General features: G+C 44.7%; 2 protein-coding genes across 2 annotated transcripts in view; one reads left to right on the top strand and one right to left on the bottom strand.

The window, feature by feature from the left end:
- The window catches only part of RNF169 (ring finger protein 169), a 47423-nt gene extending 36674 nt beyond the window's left edge, over nt 1–10749 (top strand). The window contains exons 5-6 of the mRNA XM_067533200.1: nt 112–211; nt 3407–10749. Of these exons, the coding sequence (XP_067389301.1) occupies nt 112–211; nt 3407–4618 (1312 nt within the window). The 3' untranslated portion in view covers nt 4619–10749. The remainder of the gene's footprint in view (nt 1–111; nt 212–3406) is intronic.
- Nucleotides 10750–13660: 2911 nt separating this feature from the next.
- Nucleotides 13661–15060, bottom strand: part of XRRA1 (X-ray radiation resistance associated 1) — a 35179-nt gene continuing 33779 nt past the window's right edge. The window contains exon 18 of the mRNA XM_067533196.1: nt 13661–14934. Within this exon, the coding sequence (XP_067389297.1) occupies nt 14633–14934 (302 nt within the window). The 3' untranslated portion in view covers nt 13661–14632. The remainder of the gene's footprint in view (nt 14935–15060) is intronic.

The following is a 15060-nucleotide window of genomic DNA, read 5'->3' as shown; positions in this document are numbered from 1 at the left end:
AACTGGTGCGGATAAGCGGATTGCGTTACATGCACATCTTGATGGTGCCATTAAATTTGTTGTTTTTAAGTTAATATATAGTCTAATGTTTTACTCATCCCTGATTTTTAGGAACCTGACCTCCAAGCTGGAAAGGAGTCAGAGTTGCAATGACACTATTCAAGATCGATCAAAGAGCAGGCAGAGATCAGCCCCAGCCAACAAAACAAAGGTACCAGATGTTTTGGGGAAAATATTACATCCAATGAGGGAGAAGTTTGTATGTAGAAATGTTGGAGGCTATACAGTGACAGTTATTTGAAGATGTAGATATATCTAGCTATGTATTTTTTAAAAATTGTGTCAGCAGAGGTGTGATGTTAAATCTGTATAGCTAATTAATCCCTTACAATTAACAGCACAAGCTGACTGCCAGTCCAGGTTGGAAGTAATTGAAAAGAAAAATGGACCACACACAAATTTTCGCTAGCAGCATGTGATAACAGAATTAGAAGGGCACTCCACCTCCTTTTTTGTAAATCGGATTTCTTTTCAAACCTGATTCACTGGCTGTTTAAAAAAAAACCAAACTTTTACTAGCTTGAAATAAACTGTCTCCACTCCACTCCTGAACTACTTTTTAAACTCTGCATTTTAGTAAAAAGTTATTCCATGCTCCACCCCTTGCAAATCAGTTTTAAAATGGAGCAAAAATTATCATTGTTGATCTGGTCTCTGTCTCCTTTCTTGTCTGCCATCACTGATTAATATCTCCTCTCTAGGAACAGTTGATCTAGTCTTGTTCTTGTTGAAGTCGGGGAGGTCAGTGTTTGTTAATTAACTGGTGTAACAGGACGAGCAGAAGGAGAACAGGAGGCCTGACTTCCAGAGGTGCTGAGTACCTTTGGCACAGATGGGCTTCAGTAAGAGTTGTGGCTACTAAGCACCTCTGAAAATCCAACCCAGAATTTGCTCAGGCAAATGTCCATTTGCTGTTCCAGCCTAATTACTGGGCTACTCCTACTCAGTTGGAGGCAGCATAGGCAGATTTCTTCCTTTGCACTATTTCTGAGACTCTGAACACCTCAGTCCCAGTGTATGGGTCCCCAACAGATGCAATTGATGACATCACTCTCTGTGCTTTTAACTCCACTACTAATCGCCGCATACTGGGCCGTTTCCTGCCTCTTTGCAGTCATGCCTCTCTGACCTGCGGCTCCTGGTGGCTAGCAGCAGCATATAGTGCAATCTGGCCTGTGCGCTGCTCACCATTGGCTCTCACTCAGCAGGTGAGCCCAGTGGATTTGGTCAGTGTTACTTAGCCCTCATGTCCATTTCAGAAGGCCTAGCCCAGTCAAGGTAGGAGATGTGGTATATTTCAAAGGGCTTCAGTGGCAGAACCTGCCTATGAGACCTATGGCCCTTTGGCTCTTCTCCTACCTCCCTTCCACACTCTGCTGAGTCTTCCTGCATGGGGATGGGGTGTCCTCTGCAGCCATTGACTCAGCCCTTGCTCCACAGCCTTCCTTCCTCCAGCTGCACCTTACATCCTTCTGAGTCTTCGCATCCAGTCCCCAAAGGGAAGCTCCACATTCTTCCTCCACATCTCCCTGTCTGGCCCGAGATCTTGGTGACATCATTCTGCCCAGTACCTCACTTCTTTCAAGTAGGGATAAGAAACCATCCCTCTTTTGCCTGCATCTGTTTCCCTTAGCAGGACTTTCCACTTTCTGAACTGAATCAGCTTCTCTTCAGGTCCTGCTTCATCCCACAATTGGAAGAAAATCATGCTAATAATCCAATAGCTGTTGGAAGCCTAAGGAATCCTTGGAATAGCCATTTTGGTGGGGGGAATCCTGCTCACGAGATGGTGAGATCCTCAGTAGGTCCTGCTCAGATGACCTGACTAGTCTGACTGACGAGGTCCAAAGTATTATAGACCTCTCTGAGGTCACAGCCATGGGCCATAGTCCTGAAAAAGGACCTCTGACCTAATCTAACTCCCACTGAAGTTGATGGGAGTTGGATCAAGTCCAGAATGAGGCATTGTAAAACTGACCTGCCTTCCCAGCTCCCAGATCTTTTTTTAAGTAGAGTGTGAGTGGACCTGTCCAGAGAACAAGTGCTCCACTAAAAGGATATTCCAACCTGTATTAACTCCAGAAACATAAGCTTGTTAAGATCATCTCTCTAAGCTGATCAAAGAAAGGCCATTCCAGTGCCAGGGGCTAACCACCACATAAAAACACCTGGACTTTGAAAAGGAAAACTGTCATTTACATTTTTACTCTGCATTATTTATAGTTATACACCCTCACACTTCTAAATGTAACGGTGTTAGTAATGGCTTTGAATGTGACTGATCATGCTGCTCTTAAGGAGTGTGTGCTGCCAGCTCCATTGTTGTTTAACCACTAGCAAACTGGAAAACCACACTTTTTATGCAGATAATGCACAGAAGGATTTGTTTAACTGACCCTATTCAGAGTCAGCTGAGCAGCTTTTTCTCTTTGCTTTTTGCAATAAGAGTGTGTTAAATCCTGGATCAAGCATTTATTATAAATCAGGTAATGACAAGAAAATGTCTGAGTTTACTTGCTCTAAACAACGTGCCCCTTGCAGTATAATCATGCTGCTAATATGCATGTCATAGCTTCCAAGGCCAGAAGGGACCATTGTGATCATCTAGTCTGACCCCCTGTATAACACAGACCACAGGATTTCTCTCCCCCCCTGAAAAAAAAATTCCTAGAGCAGATCTTGTAGAAAAACATCCAGTCTTGATTTAAAAATTGCCAGTGATGGAGAATCCACCACAACCCTTGGAAAATTTCCTTTGAGTTAGTCTAGTTCTGTGGTTATCAACCTCTCTTTGTTCCTGTACTTCAAGTTTCTGCCACCACTACAGTTGACCACTCTCCCTTCTTTTGATGCCCTTGTGCTAAGGATGAATTTGGGAGCCAGCCACTACTGAATTCTAGTGCACCCTGCTTACCTGTTGACTATGTAGTGTGCTGTAACCAGCCACGGTCACTTACTCTATCCCAAGCAGCATTCTCCCCACAGTCTGACTTGCTGTACGACCTGGGGCACCCAGGCTGCTTTCCAGATTAGAATGTGTACACCTGAATGAAAGGCAAGCAGGACTGCAGGGTTCAGCCCACAGGCTGGACATAGTGCTTGTTATGAACATGAAGTTGGTGGCCAGAGAGGAAGAAGGTGACAGAGGCTGCGAGCTGGCACAGCAGACCTCTTGGCCTGATAAACAGGTACAATTACTTAAAGGTTAGGAACTGCTGGTCTAGTTAATTGTTTAAGTGATCTGCAAAATTTTCTGATCTCTTGCAGATTCATCTGTTTTTCTTTGGCCCCTCTTTTTAGATCACTACAATGACCAACTTTCTAAACTCGATGACTTGTCTTACAGGTTACATCAGTGACCAGTGCATCGACACCCGTCGTTGGAGTGTTGTCATCCACCCAAAACAATCGCTGTCTCTCTGCCCCAGATTTGACAGCAGAAAAGCGTCTGGTTTTCAACTCTGTTTCGTCACTCTCAACCCTGCATAAGCCGGAACGATCTATCAGCCCTGAGAGCAATGACAGTATCTCAGAAGAGCTCAATCATTTCAAACCTATTGTCTGCTCACCATGCACTCCTCCAAAGAGACTTCCTGATGGAAAAGTCTTGAGTCCTTTGATTATAAAGTCTACTCCAAGGAACCTGAACCGAAGCCTGCAGAAACCAACCACCTATGAAGCCAGTCCCAGAATCCTGAAAAAATGGGAGCAAATATTTCAGGAGCGCCAGATCAAAAAGACTCTCTGTAAGGCCACCCTTACATCTCTGGCTTCAGAGACCGGAGAGGACTTTCTGGTTCCTGACATTGCTAATTCTATTAATTCCAGTAAAGACCAGCCACGAATGTTAAATGATCAAATACCACCTGATACTGCAGCACACACAAACACAGAGTTAGATTATTTTCCTTCTATCAGTGAAGTGAAGCTCGAAAGGGCTGGTAACAAGAAAAAAGGTTCACAGGCCTTAAAAATGGGTTGCAATTCCTCTGAATTAGATACAAGATCAAATGGAACCTCTCTGAACAGTCAATTTTCAGATGGGTCTGATGTGAAAACAAATTCATATCTGGACAAATCTTGTCTTAGTGTCGGGGCAAAAATAATGGCCAGAAGAATAGTTGGAGTCAACCCAGCGCTGCCAGGAAACAGTACACTAGGAGTTTCTGTCAAGACAGCAGGAAAAAAGCAGCTTAAATACCTGAACAACAGTGAATTGATCAAAGTACAAAACGGCACCTGCAATTCTGTTGAAAACGTTATTGGCGAACAGCCCCCTTCACTGAGACGGGGGCGAAAGAGAAACTGTAAAACAAAGCATTTGGAACAGAATGGTTCTGTTAAAAGACTGAGGCAGACAGCTGGCGAGATGGGCTTGGCCACAGATGATCCTTTAGTGAGGGAGATGGAACAGAAGCTGCAGCAGGAGGAGGAAGACAGGAGGCTGGCCTTACAACTGCAGCGAATTTTTGACAGTGAAAACAGGACAGTGGATAGGCGGAAAGGAAGAGTAGATCAATATCTCTTGCGGTCAAAGAGCACTACTGGTGCAAAGTAGCACTTACGGACAATGTTATCTTTTGTAGAGGACACAAGGTTTATCAAAATATCCTATAGGAAGAACTATTTTCTTGTCATACTTCCATCCACAATTCCTTTCTTTTCTTTTTGATGGTAAGACAGACATTTTAAATCCAGTTCATGTTGAAGCCAGGGTCCTTGCAGGTTAAAAACAAAAATTCACCTGTCTCCTTTTGTCAATCAGTCTGAAAGACAACTGATCCTCACCACATATATGTTGAAATATACTTAACTGTAATTGGTGACATTTCTGAGTTAAATGCTGGTGGTGGCCATCTTGCTAAGGCAATGTGATACCAAGAGTATATGAGCTCAATGATAATGACTTTATAAATCCAGTGTCCAGCTTGCAGCACCATGTCAGACAGAAATTAGGGATTGAAAACACATTTACATTAAGCTATCTAGGCTGTTTCTCACCAACACCCCACTCCTGTGCCTGTTTCACTCTCTTCCTTATGCTGCAGACAGATACCATGAATGGACCATAAGTTACAGCATAGTGATGTAAACTCCCTGGTTTGTCATAACTTACAACAATGGGTGGGACCACTTAAGAATGAAGGTGAGTCATGGTTTCTCCTTTTAGTCCTAGTGAATAAGGAGGAAATGGACACACTGGTAGTGGATATAATTCAGTAACATGCCTTCCAGGGGCACAATAAATTAAATACATTAGACAGCGTAGATCAGCGGTTATTTTAATGAGGCCAAATGAAATGTAGGAAACATGCAAACTATGGATTTAACAATGCATTTTCTGTAGAAAACTAGTTAATAGATGTTGGTCACATCACAGAAAACTTAACTATAATGAAAAGGCAAAGTGAATATTTCCAACCCACTCTCGTTGGGTGGCATCTGGAAACACAAGGGAGCTGCTTTTTTGCCACCTCCATTCTGAGACAGTAGTTGGGAATGAAAGTGAGACCAATAAACATTGTTTTACTCATCGTGGGCATTTGGGAAGAGAAGCATCAGTAATAAAGAAAGCCACCAAAATAAATCCGTTTGACACTGGCAGCGTAGGATCCCTAGGCATAAATCAGCCATGGCTGGGCTGGGGAATGTGTGCATGGCAGTAATAGTAATATACTTAGCATTTAGCGCACTATTTACCCATAGGTTTCAAAGCGTTTTGTAGCAGTAAGTATCCATTATCTTCACTTCACAGATGTGAAAGCTAACATTTTCAAAAGCAGCTGCTAATTTTGAGCACCTGCAATTCCAGTTGAGGTCATTGGGAGCTGTGGGTGCTCAGCATCTTTAAAACTCTTGGCCCTAGATATCCCAAGCTGGGCTCTCAAAAAACAGTGGCATCCTGTCATTTGGCACTTCATCAGCCTTTCAGCTGGCCTAGGGTCATGCAGGGAGGTAGAGGTGGTAGAGGTAGGTAGCCAGGGACTACAGGACTCTCGACTTAGGCCAGTACCCTATCCAGTGGAGAAAGCGCTCTCCACCCCACCTGTGGCAATCATCATGTGAAGACCTTTCAAAGTGAGAATTCCCACAGGGTTTTCACTGTTGAGCTTAATGCCACAATCTGGTGAAGTCTGTCTGTCTGCCTGTTTCATGGAGTGTGTTAGTTTTTTCTCTTGGACCAATTGCAAGGAATATAGATCAATGCATTAGGTAAGTTAAATGTCCATGCTGACTGTTAATGGGCGTGCTTCCTTCCCAGAGGACCTCTGTATTTCTTCCTTCCACCTCATATCTGTCCTTAGTTTTTTCACTGAGTGAAATAATTTTCTTGATTACCACCAGTAACAGGCTCAAAAATTTTAAAGAGCTACCTGAAATACACTGCACCAGCAGTACACCAAGCAGCTGTGACGTGCAGGGAGGTTTTAATGCAGCATACAAATGAGATTGATGTAAAGGGATTTTAATTGTTCATCTATTAACCTTTCGTCCAGTGTCTTTTGCTCTCTTCTTCCATTTTAAATGATGATGAATGGTTTGCTTTCCTGGTAATGAAGGAGTTGGTTTTGTCTCCCTTTTGCCATTTATTCATATAACTCCAAGGACCCTGAAGCTTTTTACTGCTTTAAACTGGATTTTTTTTAGAAAAAGAAAATGGTATATTTTAATGGATAAAATTTATATATTTTAAATACTGTATTTCAACAGATCGACACTTTCTTTTTGAGAAATCTTGTAGTAATGATGACATAATATATATCTCGTACTAACACACACAAACTATTGGGTATTAAACTAATATGTGAAGCCAGGAAGTTGATGCTGGCTTTCCACGCTCGCTTAGACCTGGACTGCTGTGCCTAACTGGTGTAGCTCATGGCTTATGGTATTATTGGACCCTCGTTGGTGAAGAAATTCTGCCCTCAGTTACACATTTGCAACCTCGCTGGGCCAAATGCACAGCTGATTTAAGAGGTACAGCTCCAGTGACTTGACATGAGTTGCACTCATTTAAGCCAGCAGTGAATTTGAAGGAAACTGATGAGTTATTGACTTGATTGACGTCAGTGGGTTTGCATGGGTGTGAGTAACTGAGAGTTGAATTTGACCTCATCAGTACTTATGAACTGCAGAGTAAGTTCAGGATGGAAGAGCAGTCTCTAATCCTGAATTTCCTTTATTTTTGTTGAGCTAAAACTTCTTACACTATCCACGTGTATTCTTGATTTTTTTTTTCCCTCTCTAGTCTCTCTTTCAACCTCCTCCGCCCCAAGTGAATGCCTTGAAATAGGCTTCCTTACTCAATTTCCTTCCTCCTTCATTGTGCCCCTCCCTGTTGGCTTCTTAGGACTGGGCTGCTACCTTTTTTAAAACAAAGGAACTTTTGAGAAACTCAGATATGTGGGTTTTACAAGCTGAATGTATCAACTTAGAATGAGACTTTGAGAGTCCTACCCACCCCAAGCCAGTGTCCTGTTTTGTGGGTTTTTTATTAATTTCATGTTAATTTTCTCTTTTTTTATTTTAAATCTGCATCTCAGTGGAAGTGCAGGAGCCATTGCCTCAGTTAGGGTGGTTCCTCAAGCTTACATAGCGTTGGTAGAAAAGAACCCTTCTAGAATGTCTGTTACATCCTTTATTATCCACGGGTTGCTCACACCAAGGGCCCTACTCTGCAAACTGTGAGATGATTGACCCCAGACCCTGAAACTAATCGCAAAGTTCCCATTGAGTCAGTGGGTGCAAATCTGGACCTTACAGTGGCTGGTCCATTGCATCAGTATTTATTTAAGGAGGCCTTTGATGTTGGGATCCTCATGTGGAATAACGGTGGATCCTAAAAATCTTTGTCACTTTTTTAAGTAAGGTATTCCTGTTCGCATGCAGTAGCATCTTTTAAGTAATGTAGCAGGGTTGGTTTTAATAATAATTCAAAGGGTACTTGTCCACAAAACAGCGTGCAGGATTTTAGTCGATTAATTTTAGCCTTTCTTAAAAGAAAACTGCAATTTATAATTTTATCCTCCATCTAGTTGCTTTAAAGATCAAAAAGACAGTTTCCAATTTGCTAAAATAAGCACAATCCTACTCCCTTTGAAGTTGTGAGAGCAGGACTGGGTCCATACTACCTGGTCCAAAGTCCACTGAAGTCAGTGGGAGTCTTTCCACTAACTCTGCTGAGCTTTGGATCAGATGCCTACATTGTGCATCTCTGTGTGTAGTTGGCTTGGGAGGCTGGAGAATTAATTGATTGGCAGATGAGAATGTTTGACCACTTTGACATAAACAGTGTTTTTATTATTTACTAGAAAGCTTGTGTAAAAATAAAGGGGGGGGACTGTATACAACTTCACTTCAAACAACAGAAGTTCCCAGCAAACAAAGGTCAAATTTACACTTCCTTTGTCCCACTGAATGCCATCTGAGACACATCAGTAAAACAGCAACACCGATAGAGACATCAGAACCATGGATGGAGTCAAAGATCTCCACATGTATGGAGACACTCAAACAAAAACAAGTATTTATTAAAAATATCTATATTTTGGAAATGGTTTTGCATCCTCCTCCTTTCTGATCTAACATTCTTTAAGGGATTGAACCTAATCCCTGCAGTTTGCGTGAAGGTGCAGGCATGTACCAATTCTGCCAAAATGTGAAAGTCTTTCACCTTACTGCCCTCCTGTAAGGTAAAATGGGCACAGTTGTGGGGCCCGGTTGCTGGTTAAGTAATTGCACTGCTTTGCACTTCCTTGTGACAAGGGGTGCAGTTAGGGGATTTATTTAGTAGGTGAATGACTGAATCTGCCAAAGATGCCACAGGACTGAAAACCAACTCTGACTCTGGAGATTTCTACATGGGAAAGGTGTATTAAAGTTCTGTTGGGGGGTCTGTGACCACAGACATCAGTAAACAAATGAAGGAAAAGTGCCAAAAGAATGGATTGTGCAAAAGATGATTGTATAACGCTGTCCTATATTGTCAGTATTTTTTCTTCAAATGGTATTGTACATGCAGTATGGATTAGTCATGAAGTACAGCTTAAACAAGCGTTGCTTTGTATTTTGCCCATGAGAGCAAAGGGGAGGTAGAAGCCTTAAAGACTATAACTGATTTTAAAACCTGGCCTTTAGCCATGCATCAAGGATAACCCTGCAGGGCTCTCTGCTGGACTTTCAGGACCTCTTTGCCATCTCATAGTTTTCAAGTGAAAGGTTGACAAGGAGCTTGTCCTGTGCAGTGGGGAAATATTTCATCACAACCCATCCTTTCCCATTTTTAAAGGGGACAAGAGATGAAAACTAAAGGCCATTCCTTGTTCAGCTTTTGCATGTGGACATGAAGGTCCGGAAAGTCACTGATCTAGCTTACAGGATCTTTGATAGCTCTTCACAATCAGCTCAAAACTCTGCCACGTCCATTGATTGAACTGTAGCTCACAAGCCGGAATGATCTCTCTCCATGTTGTAGATGAATTTGATGCAAACTGTTTTCTTCCCCGTATCTTTAAAACACTGCAGCGCATCAAATGGATATAGAATTACCTATTCACTATGCAAAGAAAAAAAAATCTTTAACTGATGAGCTCATGTGTATGCCTGGTTTTCTGGTATTTACTGTTAAACTGTTTAAAACAAATATAGATGTTGTTACATTTTTTTCCAATATGCTTTAAATTATTGTGCTTTGGTGTATCCTCAACTTGCTATTCAAAAACCAGTGCAGTAAAAGACAAAGTCATCTAGGGTCTCAGCTAAACCAGTGTGGCTTCATCAGAACATCATAAAACACATCTGAGTTTACTTAAAGCTTATTTACTTGCATGTGTATAATGTGTGGGTAAAATAACATGTGGGGACATGGTTCTATCATACTGTGGCTTCTGTTATTTCAAGCAGAGTGAAAAATTCTCAACCTACAACTGTGTCAGTCATACAATATCTTGTACATTTTAACAGCAGAGAAGAGGGCTCTAACCCCAGGACAAAGGCAGAGGTTAAAATAGAATAAAACAAAGTTCTTACAGTGAATGACCTGGTTTTTCTGAAGTTGCTATACGTGAAAACTAGCAAGCCTGTCCCTGGCTATTCTAGCATGTTACAGCCCCTGCCTAAATAAGTTTGCTAGTGAATGGTATGCAAGAAACCAGCTGCTGAACATTCCCGTTTGCTGTAACAAAACATGTTTTTCAAGTACCTGAGTAACCCTTTGGCCAGTGCTGCAGGGAAATGCTGCTGAGTGCCTGGTTGTCCTGCACTTGGTAAGTTGCAGATGAGAGCTCTGAAGGTGGGGCTGATGCACTGACAGCATCAGTCCAGCCAGCAAGTTTTGCCTTTGTGTGTTAGGAACCCCTCCCCTTGCTAACAGCAGAAGAGCTGAACTTCTGTGAACCCTGCTGGGAAACAACGTGCAACATTTTCTGTAGTGCAGACAAGGTTTGTGGCTTCCACATATCTCAGGGCTAGCGTTTTCAAACGTCTTACCCTGCTCCCACTCTAGTCAGAGCTAGGCTATGATCACCACTAGCAATACCCAGGAGAACAAGAAAGCTTGCTGGCTATGCAAGGGTAACTTCACAGAGGTGGAAGGAGAATTAAAGACAGACTTTACTGAGCTCCTGCTAGTGCCCAGCAGTAATGATACCATCCCGCGGCTGCAGGCGAGATGGAGAGGGGGGTTTTGGCGTTGGGCCATTGGTACACTGCCTAGGCTAAGGTATAGAATCCCAGGCCAGAATGGATCTTTGGATCATCTGGGCTGGCCTCTTGCTTAACGCAGGCCATAGCATTTCACCCGATTACCCCTGCCTCCAGCCCTGTAATTTGTTGGACTAAAGCATCCCTTCCAGGAAGGTACCAACCTGCAAAAAGCACCGAGCATGCCCCCAGGAAAGCTCAGAAACCTGGTCCTCTGATCCCCAGGGCAGGGGGCGCTTTTCTGCGCTGCAGAGCCGGGGCCACTTTTAAACCTTCCCTTGCTGTTGTGGGAGCCAACAGTCTTATGGTACAGCTTCTGTCCAACCGGTCAGCCACAGCGTTCCCCTCCCCTTCCCCCAGCCCATAAGGAGGTTAGGGGAGTGCAATCTTAACGGGCCAAGGTTTCCTTTCCCCTGCTGGCCCAGCCACAGATATATAGGTTCTGTCTCCCTCAAGCTGCAAATGGCCACGGGTCCTTGTTACACCTTTCTCTGCTAGATTGAAAGAACCCTTCATAGCTGCCCTCGTCTCAGTGAAGGTCTTTATCCACGGTAATTAGGTCCCCCCTCCCCCTTCTTTTGAGAAGCTAAAAGGATTGTGCTTGTTCCGTGTCTCACAGCTGTGCCTCAGAGTTTTTAATAGCTCGTCAGTGCCCCCTCCAACTTCTCCCCAGCCCCTTTCCAACGGGGACCCCAGCCCTGGATGCAGTCGTGTAGTCTCGGATGGCCAAAGGGAAATAGTAGCCTCCCCTTCCATGGGGTTTACAGTCTTCCACCGCTGCACACGTTGAGCATTCGCACCATTTTCGATTTTGGTTAGGCAGATTCGCCCCGGCTGTCTGGACCTCCGTCAGCGATGAATCTGACCCGCACTACCACTGGGCTGTTTTTCATCATTCCTCAAAAGTCACTCCCCACAAGCCCCGTCCTTTCTGTCCAACATTGGCCTCTGACAGTTAAATTCCTCTTGCACTGACGAGTGTTTCACCAACTACTTGAGTCCAGATACGAACGCAGCCCCTTCAGGCAGTCACACTGCTGAAGATTGCAACTGCTGTCTAATATAGACTGTCACTAGAGCACCAGGCTCGGTAACCACTCCTTAGCCCCTGGAGCAAGGGGTGGTCCTGAAACCAAGATTGACAGTGGTGCTCCATAGCAATGCCCGTGCACCTCTGGCGTGGAGGGAGGGGCTTTAATTTTAAATAGGATGGGTGGCCTTTGACAAAACCCACGCATTGTTTTCCTAGCTCTCAGTTCCGAGCCGTGTAGAACCTTTTTTTTTAAATCGTTTGGGGCTACTGCTGTACTCCAAGCGAGCTGACCTCAGCAGCAGATGTGCTTGCACGGGTTAGGAGCGAATGGCTGGCAAAGAACGGTTACTTCCCTTGAACTGGTTCTTCGAGATGTGTTGCTCATGTCCATTCCCCACCACATGCCCCGGTGCCAGGAAACGTTTTCCCCTAGTGGTACCCGTACGAGCCAGCTCTAGCGCCCCCTGCGACGGCACACACACGCGCCTGCAGATAGGCCCCGCCGGCTCCCCCTCCCTCTGTTTCTTCTTGCTGGAACTGTGACTGAAGGGAAGGCGGGCGGGCGTGCAATGGACATGAGCAACACATCTCGAAGAATAACAATTACAGGTAAGTAACCGTTCTTTCTTCCTTGAGTGCTTGCTCATGTCCATTCCCAACTTAGGTGACTCACCAGCAGTGTCTCCGGAGGCAGGCAGGAGTTCATGGATGTGACCCTTGAAGCATCGCTCTACTGAAGCCAGCATCGTCTTGAGCTTGCTACGTCAAGGCATAGTGGGACGCGAAGGTATGCACCGACAACCAGGTAGCTGCTCTGCAGATGTCCAATATAGGGATGTGCACCTGGAAGGCCACAGATGATGCCTGCACGCTCGTTGAGTGGGCTGTCGGCCACCGGAGCTGTGACCCCAGCTTGCTTATAACAGGTCCAGATACAGGCTGTAAGCTATTTCAAGAGACACTGAGAAGAAACCGGTAGCCCCTTCATTCGGTCTGCAACTGCCACGAAGAGCTGCATCAACCAGCAAAAAGGTTTAGTTCTATCGATGTAAAACCCCAGGGCCTGTGGCGCATCGAGAGACTGCAAACGCCTCTCTTCACTGGAGTTGTGAGGCTTGGGATAAGACAGGTAAGAAAATATCTTGGTTACAGTGGAAGTGAGAGACTACCTTAGGCAAAAAGGCTGGGTGTGGGCGTAGTTGGACTTTGTCCTTATAGAACACCGTGTAAGGTGGTTCTGATGTCAACGCCCTGATCTCGGACACTCACCTGGCAGATGTAATAGCACCAGGATGGCCACCTTCCAGGACAGGTATGTAAGAGAGCACGAAGCCATGGATTCGAAGGGGGGCCCGGTGAGTCTGGAGAGGACCAAGTTCACGAAACTCAGGGTTTAAATTCCGGGGAACGGGGCATGCCCCAACCCTGGGACTCTAATAACTAATGAACTAGAACTAAGAAATGAACTGTACACTAGAACAGAGACTAAACCACTAAGTTCAGTGAGAGAACTTGTGAAGGCAAGAGCGGTTCGAGCACCGTCACTGGTGGCAAGAAGGAACCGAGAGGGGAGCCAGTGATGCCTATATGCGGGCACATGTGAGTGCTGCTGCAGGGGGCGCTAGCTCATACAGGTACCCCGAGGGGGAAAACATTTTCCGGCACCGGTGCATGTGGTGCGCGCACACCTAAGTTGGGAATGGCCATGAGCAAGCCTTCAAAGAAGAACTGTTATTTTCAAATCTGAATTATAGATGAGCTTCCAGCAGTCAGATGAGTTACTACACTTGCCTTAGTAATGAAGAGGATACCAGCTTCACACCCGCCACAAATCCAGGCCCCCTGCTGCTCTGGGGCAGATGTGCTACACAACCCATAAATGGGTGCCTGAGTGAAGAGTTATGCTACAGGTGTGACCCATGCAAACATGCCAAACAATGTGCTGCAGTGTAATATTTTGCTTAGAAAATGCGTATTTTAATATTTTGTCTTGAGTTCTTATCTATTCTTAGCTCCGAATAATCCCGTTACGTGGCGTGGATCCTCCCCTCGCGTAGTCTATTCTAGAAATACAAGTACGTTAATATGTGTCTCCTAGGTTCATAATCCCTGGGGACGGGTTATTTTGAGGTGGGGAGGGGGGAGTATGAAAGGAGCATGGGAAGAGAACTCATCCATGCAAATTTAACCAGGCATGAATAATTAACGCTCTGTTAAAATGACCTGAGGTTACTATGGCAACAGATGTGAACCCAGCTCGATTTGCTGCCCCTCCCTCTGTTTTCACCACTTTATAAAGGACACACGCACCCCCACATACTGTGCGATCACAGACACACGTTTTACCACGAGGCTGATGGGCGAGTGTGTTCAGCCACCCTTGCTGTTACCCATCTATTGTCATTAAACTGCGCCCTGTGTGAGATGTTACTGTGATTAAAGGATTTCTGCTACACTTGCCCCCATCAATCACTGCAGCATGACAGGTGCCCGCAACACCTGCAAGGATTCCTAGTTCTGTCTAGTAACCACATTGCAGAGGCAGATGCCTCACAGGTAGCAGTAGCCGGGCAATAACTGACCATGTGTTCTGTGAGCTGTTTGTTTATTTCACTGCTTGCAGCTGTAACTATGGATGCAAGAGCACAACTGTGCTAGCCTTTGAAGAGGGAAGTCGCAGCTTGAGATTGGCTGAACGCTACACACAAACCTTTTCACCGTGCTGCACTTTCAACCCTTGCTACTCAAAGTGCACTAACCTCGTTATAAAACTAACTCCAAAAAATAGATCTAGAAAGAAACACAGAAGCTGGAAGTTCCCGTTCTCCACAGACAAGTTTACAAAGCAAATGTCACTACGCTTCTCTTAGGAGATGGACTTCTCTCCACAGAGAGGTAATGTTTAAGGCTCTTGCTCTCCTCAATATCCTGAGTCAGAGAGTCTTGTTTACTTTCCTTGATCTTACTCAAAGATTCCTGAGCGGGGCGTTGAACTGGTGCCGGTACAGTCCCATTCTCCCTGCAAATCGCCTTATTGGATGTCACCAAAGCAGCCTTGTACTTCTTGTGGAATTCCTTCATCAGCATCAGCGCCTCCTGATACTCCTTCGTGCTGGATTTCTTCTTTCGCAAAACAGACGCTAGGGAAGATCAGAATCACAATCTCACTCTCTTTCTCCTGGAATTGGTCTTTTAAAATTTTACTCTTACTTTAATCTTTCCTGCTTCCCTCCCTTCTCCGCCACGGAAAGCACTGTCAAGTCTGA

The sequence above is a fragment of the Emydura macquarii genome, unplaced genomic scaffold (genome assembly GCF_026122565.2).
Source record: "Emydura macquarii macquarii isolate MOO-44397 ecotype Brisbane River unplaced genomic scaffold, CSIRO-AGI_Emac_v2 contig_3328, whole genome shotgun sequence".
Classification (NCBI taxonomy): domain Eukaryota; kingdom Metazoa; phylum Chordata; order Testudines; family Chelidae; genus Emydura; species Emydura macquarii.
Note: the sequence above shows the minus strand (reverse complement) of the source record. Positions and strands in the feature narration are given on the sequence as shown.